We start from the raw sequence: 11,814 nt of genomic DNA on the forward strand, positions 1-11,814 counted from the left end.
AACAATTTTTTTAGAGAAAATATTCCAAGGGAACTTTTGAATTAAAATACATAAAGCTTATTGCAGAATCCAAAATATGCCTCGCTTAATATTCACTTAATGCTAAATGCCAAACATTTATGCTTTTCATAAAAATTTAGCTAAAAACGAGCATTGGCCTTTACAAAACATGAATATTCACAACCTTATTCTATACCCATGTGGTACCTAAACGCTGAGTGTGGAGTCCAAGATTTTTAAACACTTTCTGAATATGTTAGATATAGCAGCTTGGTGTTTCCCACAGCAAGATATCACAACTGCTAAAAAATGGAGATAGTTTCGTCATGACAAAATCTTTTAATTTTAGGCCTTGCCATTAAGTTTTGAGTCAATGTGCAACTCATTCACTGTATGTGTGTGTCCAGAACTGCATAGTAGTACCAAAATTGCAAGCTGGCCATCAACCTGTAGCTCCCTCTTGGACTAAGTGTTGTCATAACTCAATCCCAGCCATTCTGCCTATCTAAATCGTATCTGTTTTTTGGTCCTTTTCCTTTTCATGTAGCATAGTTTTCAGTACTAGTTAACAAGATATACATAGTATCCTTCAGTTGATGATAGATCACTCTCATACCAGCTCACATAATGTAGCCAACAACATTTCAAATACAAAGAAAAGAAGAGGGAAAAGAAAAAGAGAACTGCAAAATGTCATCCTTGCAAAATCTGAAACCCATACAGATGTCCATCCACCATCATAGAAAGAAGCTACAGAATGAACGAATACCAATATGAAATTTAAATGAGCATATGGCATCTTTACACTTCAAGTGAGCCATTCGAGTTAGTCCAAAGCTCCATAGATCACAACAAAGCAAGGCAATATGGCCCTTGCATTAAAGACATAAAGTTCATCCAAGTTTGAATAGGTTCCAGCTTGACCTGCAACTGAGTCATACCCGCTACAGGAGGTTACCTCCTCAATTGCTTCATGATTTTTCTTGATTCTCCCCGAGATCACCCGGCAGACCAACATGGCCCTCTTCTCATTTGATCTGGTTTTCATGGAATCATGAGCTTTGCCACTACTAGCAGTCGTGCAAATCCCACCAGTTCCTTCAATCTTGAATCCGTTCTTAATAATATTGCATACATTGCAATCGGCAATCGAGTTACACAGAGTGGAGGCTCCATTAGTACCAATTGAACAGATGAATGTGGTACAGAGGAACCTCAGCAGTTCATTTCCATCTGCTATTAATCTGGGGTGTTTCTTTGTGAGCTTGTTTGCTTTTGCCTTCACTGAATCCCTATAGTCTTCGAACTTGTTGATGGTCTTTTGAGTGTTGTGAACCTTGAGAATCCTGTCTATCCTGCAAACTGGGCTTTCCTTTTTTAACCAACTTGATTGGAAGATGATCTCCACTATGTTTCTGCTAGAATCCTCTGGACCCAATTCAGATACTGTTGACCATAAAAAAACAGGGAGATTAGATCAGTTTATGAGCTTTCAGAAACAAATGAAACAAACCACAATTGAAAAACGAGGAAAACAATGAATCATAAGCTACATAGTTTCTGATGCAAACACTGATAAGCAGATAGACTTCATTAGGCGAAATCTAGTAAATGGTGCAGAAGAAAAAAACAGAGAAACAGGGAAGCACAAGAAGGAAAAATCCCAGCTTCTAAAATTTCTTCTGTATCTTTATTAAATGACAGAATTCGTAACTCAATTGAAGGTAATTTCTGTTTTTGGTAGCAACAGCTTAACTGGAGACATCTCTTTTAAACCTTGTTTCTTCTCATTTCCTTGAATGAATTTACACAGGGTGCAACTGAACAAAAAATCGACCTGGATTTTCAACATGAGAAACACATCTTCAAGAAAGAAGCAGCAAGTTTTTGCTAAGGGGTACTCATCAGAAGTTGAAAAAAAAAGATATACAACACTAACATAGCAAAATATATATATATATATATATATATATATATATATATATATATATATATATATATATATATATATATATATATATATATATATATATTTGGGTCATGTTTTACCAGCATGTTTGATTGACAGATGAAGCTCCAAACTCTCAGCTTTGATGAAAATCTCTCCGCAGTGAGCGCAGGAATTGATGCTACCCCTCGGCGACGCGAGCCTTGAGATCCCATTAACCGGATCAACAACAGCATGGCATTCGTAGCAACCAGAAAGCCTCTTCAGATGCACTCCTCTCAAACTCCCACCATTGATTGTTGATGAATTAGATGAGTAAGAGAAACCTTTGCTGCTAACACTTCCACTACTCATACTCCTAATGTCACTTGAACAAGCTTTCAAAGGCCTTCTAAATCCAGCACCACCATTCACCAGAAGATCATTCTTGCTGTGAATGCATTTCTTCACACCATTAGGTGAGGTGGTCTCTGGCCTTTGCATCACCCTCGTGTTGTCCCTGAGGTTGCAGAGAGAACCAGAGCAACCAATCTTCTTGTATTTCCTCCTCTTGTCACCAACCAACTCCAGGTGCTTACAAGTGAGAAGATCCCTGAAGGCTGACCAAGAAGGTGACCTCTGAGCAGCAGAGAGTGGGTTCTGTGGCTCTTCGAGATGGTGGGTTTTCCTTGCAGGCTTTCTGAATTTTCTGCTTTCTGCCATATCGGATGAAAATACCTCTTTCACTGGATGCTCAAACTAACCAACTAAGCACCTTTCATCAATGACTGTGAAAGTACAGAAGAGGGGATGAAGGCTTCGCCGAGTGGGTGGTGTTGGGCCATTGGGGCTGGCAGTCTTTAGGGAGGGGAGTATGATGAAGATGGCTTTGCCAGGTGACGCGGACAATCATTTAATTAATAAGGATAAAAGGCAAATCTGAGCCCCACATCAGTTTTATTTCCTCATACGCTGAAATTCTTACCTCCCATTCATATTATCACATGTACTGCCAAGAAAAGATATGCCTATTTATTATGCTGTTCTTACAGATTGCTTTTCACCTTTTTTACCATTTGTTGGCGCTCGTTGAATATCAGCCCCCATGTAAGGACGAGGGAGAGAGGGTCAGGTGCAATGCGATTGTACACCTTGAGTGTGCTTCTGTACCTGCCTGTCAGTTGTGGGGCCGGGGTGATCAGGTCCAGCAGCACATTATCAATTGCACCTGATCTTCCCTCTAGTACGCATGGCACTCTCACTTGCTTGTAAATTATGGTGAGAGGCTACCATTCTGACATATTTATCATATATTTATTGACAACGTTTGAAGTAATTTACATAAAGCTGCCTAACTTATGAACTGTTTATAATATATTGTATTACATTCCATCTCTTAAATTTAAGGGACGAGCAATGGGCCGAGTTTAGAGGCAACCATGTGCAGCCCGAGCCAATCATGAATTGGGGCTCAACCGGCCCGATTGATAAACGAGTGGACCCACATAAGGCCAAAATAAAATGGTGTGGCCCTACAAGACCCGGCTTGTTTACCGGTTCAGCTTAAAAGACCTAGCCCGATAATTATCGGGTTCAGCCCCAACCTGAGCGTATTCGGATCGCTTAGGTCGAAATTGGGCTTGTCGAACCTTAACGGGTTTCAAGTCTAGCGTATTTTATAGAACACCTAAATTATCCAAATACATGGCCGAGATATAAAATGACATTTTTTCTATCATATCTTATAGAACAAGATACATTATGCCATCTAAAACAATGAGGACATTTTAGTCGCTTTTTCCATTTTAGGACCAAGTGTCTTTGAAATAAAAATTATAAAAACCGCCGCTAGATGTAATAACTGAGATATTAAGTGGTATTCTCACTAAAATTATATTCAGGAATCAGGGCGCCCTTCTTAAAGGAAAGGATATTCAGGAAAGCCTGTTGCTGGTTCACGAGGTGGTGGATTCTATTGTTCTGCAAAAAATCCCTGCATTGTGTTTTAAGTTGGATTTATCTAATCCTTATGATCGAATTTCATGGACTTTTTTTAGAAAGTTCTATGATTAGATTGGGTTTCCACCAGACTTGGGTTCAACTTATTATGGTGTGTGTCATCTTTTCATCTTTTCAGGTAGTTGTAAATGGATCCCCTAGAAGAAAATTTCAGAGTTTGAGAGAATCAGGCTAGGGGATCCTATTTCTCCTTATCTATTTTTTAACATTATGGAGAGACTCTCCAGAAGCTTGAATTTGGTGGCCGCCCAAAGCAAGAGCTTCCTACTAAGTATCTAGGGCTTCCGTTATGTGTGAGAAAGCTGAATGCAGATTTATGTCAGTCGGTTTTTGCCACCCGAATTGGAAGGTGAAGTTTTTAGCGTATACAGGAAGAATGCAGTTAATCCATAAAACTTTAACCAGTATTCCAGTTCCAGTGTTTTGGCTTCTATCATTTAAATTGCAGAAAAAAAAAATCACCAATCAATTATAATCCATGTTTTGCAATTCCTTAGTGACATGATTCGGATTCTGGGAGATGGCCGCACTTGATTTCTTGAGAGGTATTATGCAAACCAAAGACTGAAGGAGGGGTTGGTTTTAGACCCATAGAAGGGATGAACGTGGTAGATGTTTGTTTTAGTGATTCTTTATGGGCAGAATTCGTCAAAGTATTTGTGGAACAAAAGCTTATGGGGGGGGTTAATACCATATGTGGATCTGTGCTTGGAAGGGCATCTTTTGGGGATGGTCTATGATTGAGCAAGGTTTGTAACGAGTCTTTGACGAAATTTTGGATTGATCCTTGGAAATGGCCCTCCACTTATTTCTATGATACACAAGGTGATCGGGTATCTTTATCCTTCATATACACCGTTTTCATGTCTTGATAATATTTGGGATTAGTTTTATCGATGGCAGCTGTCCCGGGGAAAGGCATATGTAGTGCAGAGTTGATATCTATAAAAGAGATTTGGTATTGCATTCGATTGGAAGGGATCCCTTAGCCATGACACTCGTTAGTATGGTTCGAAAAAGATTACCCCCCGATCTTCATGGGTAGTCTATTTGGCGTGCTACCAAAGGTTGCTCAAAGATTTTGGAGTTTCTCTTCCCAACAGGTGCCCGGCGTGCTGCAGGCATGAGGAGAGCCACAGTCATTTATTGTCTCAGAGGATTTGGAAGGACGTGTGCAGTAAATTGCAGGTTACTCAGATTCCCCATTCTAATGTGATTCAGGAACTTAGACTCCTTGGCTCAAACTCTGCTGGGATGTCGTATTTCACATGATAATATAGAGGATTTTGGAGCAGAGTTGCCAGAAGGATTTTCTTCCCGGAAACTCGCTTTGGAAGGGCGATACTTCTCGCTTCCGAAACTTGATGAGAAGTTTGATTCTCCCATGCTTCTCCTATGCTTTTCACACGCATCATTTATGTTCTCTTACTCAACTTTTAATGCTTTTCATGTATTTTCTTTCTCTAACTAACTTTTTTATACTTTCTCTAAATTGGTAGTCATCATTTTTTAGATTTTATCAAAAATTTAATTCTTACATTAAAATATCATGAAATTTAATTTTAGTCATTTTTTAGTTTTTATTTATGTTTCATTTTGATTCATATTCAATTCTTATATTTCTTTTTTTTATTTTTCATGTATCACTTTCTATACATTTTAAAATGCATCGCTTATCTCTTTCACTTCCCGTATCTTTTATCGCTTCTTCCTAGTCTGGCAACCTTGATTTGAAGCCTAAAATATGTAGCATTTCATGAAGGGTTGCACCTATTGGGCTACTGACGTTGGCAAACAGGTGCAAGTTTTGTCGTCCCTGGGCATCATTACAAACTCACATTGGATAAAGGAAGTGTTGGGTTTTGAATACCCTAATTGATGCAACGAAATATGGCTATGGCCACAAAAAATAAGGCTGAGAAAAAGAGTAACTTAAAAGTTTTTCTCACACTTACTCACAAATGCACTAAAAAAAATTTATTGAGCAAATGAGATGAGATTGCATATCCAACACAAGAAGGATGAGGGCTTTATATAGAGCCCAAAAAGAAACATATCATGTCCCTTTAAAAGGTTGCACCTTTTCAAAAGAAACCTAATACCTTTTGGTAAATTTTAAAGAGACATAAAGTTGCATCCTTTCATCAAGCAAGGTGTCTATTTGAAAATTTAAGACACCTCTTTCCTTCACTTTTAGATTTGGATATTACAAATTACTAATTTTGACATCCTCCTTTAATTTGTAATTCTTAAAGAGGATCTAAAATTTTTGAACTTATCTATAGGCAATGGCTTGGTGAACATATTTGTAGCTTGCTTATTGCTTGGCACGAACTCCAACATGATTTCTTTTTTTCAACTAATTCTCTGATGAAATGATGATGAATCTCAATATGCTTTGAGCGACTATGGAAGACTGGATTTTTTGTTATTGCAATAGCAGAGTTGTTGTCACAATTGATGATAGTCAGTCCTTCAAGCTTTTGTTGTAAATCTAAAAGAATTCTTCTAAGCCAAATTGTTTTACTTGTTGTTGTGGTATATGTGATATATTATGCCTCTGCAGACGACAATGTAATTGTATTTTGCTTCTTTGATGACCAAGATATGATTTTGGATCTCAGACAAAAGACACATCCTGAAGTACTTTTTCGATCATCAACTGCCCATGCCCAATCACTATATGTATAGCCCACAAGTTGAATGTTGTTTTCAACAACATATTTGATTTCAAAATTTTTTGTACCTTGCAAATATTTTAAAATTATTTTGGCTACTGCAAGATGGAGTTTGCTTGGTTCACTCATAAACCTGGATACAAGACTAATAGCATTTACAATGTCAGGTCTTGTGTTAGTAAGATAAATCAATGATCCGACCAAGCTTTTATACATAGAAGCATCCATCTTTTTAGTACTATCATTTTTTGTCAGCTTCTCATTGACACTCATTGGAGTGCTCATCGGCTTACAATTCGACATGTTAAATTTTTTCATCAACTCTTCAAGATATTTTTTCTTGAAAAATAAAAATTTCTCCTTTTTTCTGCTTGACCTATATTCTAAGAAAATATTTCATAATTCCTAAAATTGTCATCTCATACTCCATCATATCCTCTTCAAACTTGACGACAATTTTTTTATTTGATCCGACATAAATCAAATCATCCACATATAAGTAAACAACTAGAAAATCTTCTCCATCTCTCTTTACATATAGAGATGGTTCGCTTGGGGTTCTTTGAAATTCTTTCTTTTGAAAATATTGGTCTATTTTCATATTCCAAGCTCACGGTGCTTGCTTTAAGCCATATAAGGCTTTCTTTAACCTATAAACTTTTTTTTCATGTCCTTCCTTCTTAAAGCTGAGAGGTTGCTCAGCATAGACCTCTTCTTTGAGTTCTTCATTAAGAAAGGAAGATTTTATATCCAATTGATATATCAGAACTTTCAACTCGATGGAGATGGCTAGCACAACTCGAATTGTCTCCATTCTCACAACTAGAGCAAAAGTTTCATTAAAGTCTACTCCAAATTTTTGGAAATAGCCTTTTGCTACAAGTCGGGCTTTGTGCTTTTGAATTGAGCCATCTTCATTGAATTTGGTTTTAAAAATACATTTTAGACCAACTATATCTTTTTTTTTGCCTATCTACCAATTCCCATGTATGATTTTTCTCAATTGCAAAAATCTCTTCATTCATGGCAGTTTTTCAAATATCATCTTTGATGGCTTTTTCATAATTTGAGGCTCAAATGAAAACAATGTCATATGACAAGAAGCGTATATATCTGCAATAGATCTAACCTTTGTATGAGGAGTATCTAATTATGAATCACTTGAGTCCATTGAGTCCATATGTTCTTTGCTTGTAGAAGCGTCTGCATAGTCAAATTTGTCTCTCTTTGAGGTGCTTCTACTGAGCATGTTCCCTAGTCTCATTCACTTTTTTAATCAAAAATTACATCTCTTGAGATAACCAACTCCTTTGTATTTGGGTTAACGAGGTGATAGGCTTTTGAAGTATCACTATAACCAATAAATATAAAGTTTTCTCCCTTCTCATCAAATTTTTCTCTATTTTGATAAAGAATTTTGCTATAAGAAACACAATAAAAAACTTTAAAATGTCTTACTTTTAGTTTGTGCTTGTACCATGCCTCATACAGAGTTTTGTTGTGAATAGACTTGGTGGGAGCTCTATTTAAAATATACTATGTTGTGTTCACGGCTTCGACCCAAAAACTGTTTGAAAGATTCTTTTCTTTTAACATGCTCCTTGCTATTTCAACAATAGTGTGGTTTCGTCACTCTAGGACACCATTTTGTTGTGGCATTTTTGTTGCACTTAGTTACCTTTTGATGCCTTGAATTTTGCAATAGCTCCAAAATTCTTTGGATGTAAATTCTTCTCCGCAGTCAGTTCTTAATCTTTTCAATTTGAACCCGCTCTCCTTTTCTGTATAGGCTTTAAATTCTTTGAAAATAGAGAATGCTTCTAATTTTTGTTAGAGAAAGTATATCCACGTCATTCTGCTGAAGTCGTCAACAAAAAGTAAAAAATACTTTCTTTTATTGTGAAATTTTGTTTGCATCGGTCCTTAAATGTCTGCATGAACTAATTCAAGAGGACGCTTCACCTTCCAAGATGAATTTGGGAAAGAAAGTCTATGGATTTTTTCATATATACAACCTTCACATATTTTATTTTCTCCATCGATATAAAGAAGCCCAATCACCATAATTTTTTGCTTCAACAATTTCAAACTTTGATAATTTAAATGTTCAAATCTTAAATGTCAAAGATTTGATATATCTAAACTTTCAACCTTTAGTACTTGTCCTTCACATGAAATCATAGTCAAGGGAAAGACCTTATTTGTAGCTATCTTAACTTTGGCTATTGTTTGCTGATTATTTTTGTAAACAATAGTACATTGGTCATTATTGAAGTTTACTAAGTACCCATTTTTCATCAGTTGACCAATACTTAACAAGTTTTGTGTTAAACCAGGTACATAAAAAACATTGTGAATGAGTTTGATCTGACTTGATTTAGTTTTGACTGTTATAACTCCTTTGCCTTCAATATTTTAAATTTTTTTATCTCCCATTCTTACTTTGGAGGTGATAGTTTCATCAAGTTTGACAAAACACTTTTTATTTTTAGTCATGTGGTTGCTACAACCGCTATCTAGATACCATATATCACTTGATTCTTGCTCAACGTTCATGCAAGTGAAGACAATTTGATCTTTTTCATCTTCGTTTTTTGAGAAATTGGCTTCATGTTTTTCTTGAAACCAACAGTCCTTTTGAAGAGTGATTTGGTATTCGGCATCTTATACATTTGAATCGGCATTCTATAGACTCATGCCTAGATTTTTTGCAGACATGGCAATATTTTTCTGATTGCTTAAACTGCCTTGGTTGACTAGAATAGTTTTTTTTCTTTGCTATGACCTTTGAGGAACTTTTGATTTCTTCCTTTTGAAAATTAAGGTCTTCTTTTGAAGCCTTCTTTTTCTTCATCTATATTGAGCTTTGTTTGGAGTGCATGCTTAATCACTTGAGATTCAGTCCTTACAAGTCTCTTCTCATGTGCCTTAAGGGATTCCATCAATTCTTGTAATGATAGAGTTGATAGATCTTTTGACTATTTTATGACTGCTACGACATAATCGTACTTCGGCAGCAAACTTCTTTAAAAAAAATCAACTATTTTTTTCTCCTTAATTTTATCGTCATAGCTCCTTGATTGATAATCCCAACAACTCTATTTAAAAACTTTTGAATGAATTCATTGTCTTTCATAGACAATGTATCAAAATCTCTCTATAATGCTCGAAGCTTAATGGAGATAATCTTCTTCGAGCCTTGGAATTCATTCTTTAAAATATCCTAGACTTCTTTGGACGAAGTTGTATTCATGATTCTGGGAAAGATATATACCATTGTTTACCCCAAGTTGAATATATAGAATTGTTTTTGCATCCTTCTTATTATCCTTAAATTCTTTTTGTTTTGGAGTGGTCCATGATGCAAGAATTGTATCATCAGTTGGTTCTTCGTAACCGTCGTAGACAATCTCCCAAAGGCGAATAAAATCTTCATTTTAGGACTTCAAAAATCATATTCTTCACCATCAAACACGGGCACTTGGAGTTGGAAAAGATTGGTGATAGTATAACGCCCTAAAAATCTTGGACTTGTAACTTTTAGGAAAAATTTTGAAAGCCTTGAAATCATTTGTTTATCAGAGTTTTAAATAATAATTCAGCAAAAAATTGTATTTTTGAAACAAGTCAACAGACCGTGGGAGCATTACTTGTGAAACCTTTATGCAAACTTACAGAAATGTCCTCAAAAGCAAAATGTTAGGAAAAGAGTCTCATCTTGATACCATCACGTCATCGTGTTATCACCTGTCTTGTAAACCTAAACATCATCTGTACCCATAAAATGGGTCAGTTTCTTGAAAAACTGGTAGGTGCACAAGAAATATAATAAAGAATAAAATTAAGCAATGCATTTAATTTATACATGATACGCAATTAAGAAAGTATTGTGAATACAATTAACATATGCATTAGATTCATGTATGATACACAATTCAGCGTGAAATATGACAAATCTAGCATAAGCAATTAATTAATAAAAGGCATGAGTAGTTAATTAACACTAGATAAGCAGTTAATTAATATAGGAGGCTCAATCAACAAGTTAATGCGAACAAATCTAGATTCGACAAGTAATATGAACTAATCTAGATTCTTCAAGTAATGTAAATATAATAACTTTGTTTCGATATTAGCTGGCATGTGGGTACACACAAGGCATGACACGTAGAAATAACTAAGACTAATCTAAGGGTTTATTATGTCATGTATTTTAAATGCCCCGGGTAGCTAGCTGAGTCTGGGTCTTAAGGGAACAACTAGTGACTGAAAGAGAATTCTCTAAAGGCATTCGTAGCAAAGAATGCATCCAACTTCTGCAGAAGTCTATGGGATCTACCACCTAGGATAATTTTTGGTAGTCCTATCCCCTAACTCTGATGATTGGGAACACCTAGTCATTTGCCTGAGGTGTGGTTGTTAACAACTAGTCCATCAGAGTTTTTGTACCAATTTGTCCTCTCTCTTGACAAAAATAGCGGGTCAAGTGAGTGTGTCAGGTGTCATTTAACTGAAGATTCATTCTACATGCTTTCGTCTTTCAACCCACTCGAGCATCTTGCCTGTGAAGGCAAATCATCACCATTTATGTGATTTCTATTTTATCATTGTGCCTTTGTACGTTACGAGGTTACCATAAACCTCTCATCCAATCATCGTAGTAAAAATATACCGTACCTATCTAAAAGTATGGCTAGGATGAGAAGGGTATGAGTTTCTCAAAAAAAAACCTCAACTTTAATGTGTTGTGGAAGAAACGATATAGTCATTTTAATTTACATTTGACTCTTTTAAACCAACATGAACATCTTGCTTGTGAAGGTGAAACATCACTATGTAACTAATGTTTTCAAAGTGCCATTCGCATGCTTTGAGGTTACGCCAACCTCCGATCCAATTATCGTAGTATAAACATGTTATGTCTGTCTAAAAGTGCGGTTATGATAAAAGGGATATTGGTTTTTCAGAAGAAACCCCAACTCAATGTGACAAATATTTAGTTTGACTTGACATGCTCTAGTCTTTCAAACCGACTTGAGCATCTTGCATGTGGAGGCGAACATTATCTTTATGTGATTCCAATAATGAGTCATTTGCATGCTTCGGCATTACCACAACTTCTTATCCACTCATCGTAGTACTAACATGTCATAGCTATTTAAAATTACAGCTACGATGAGAGGGGTATTA

General features: G+C 36.1%; 1 protein-coding gene across 1 annotated transcript; it reads right to left on the bottom strand.

The window, feature by feature from the left end:
* Nucleotides 1–636: 636 nt before the first annotated feature.
* On the bottom strand, nucleotides 637–2,759 carry LOC149848746 (uncharacterized). Its single transcript, XM_090012347.1, has 2 exons — nucleotides 2,050–2,759; nucleotides 637–1,446 (listed from the first exon to the last, which is right to left on the bottom strand). The coding sequence occupies exons 1-2, from the start codon at nucleotides 2,648–2,650 to the stop codon at nucleotides 827–829; spliced, it is 1,221 nt and encodes a 406-aa protein (XP_089868473.1). The 5' UTR covers nucleotides 2,651–2,759; the 3' UTR covers nucleotides 637–826.
* Nucleotides 2,760–11,814: the final 9,055 nt, after the last annotated feature.

Source organism: Nuphar pumila, chromosome 1 (assembly GCF_984573655.1).
Source record: "Nuphar pumila chromosome 1, dmNupPumi1.hap1.1, whole genome shotgun sequence".
Taxonomy (NCBI): Eukaryota; Viridiplantae; Streptophyta; class Magnoliopsida; order Nymphaeales; family Nymphaeaceae; genus Nuphar; species Nuphar pumila.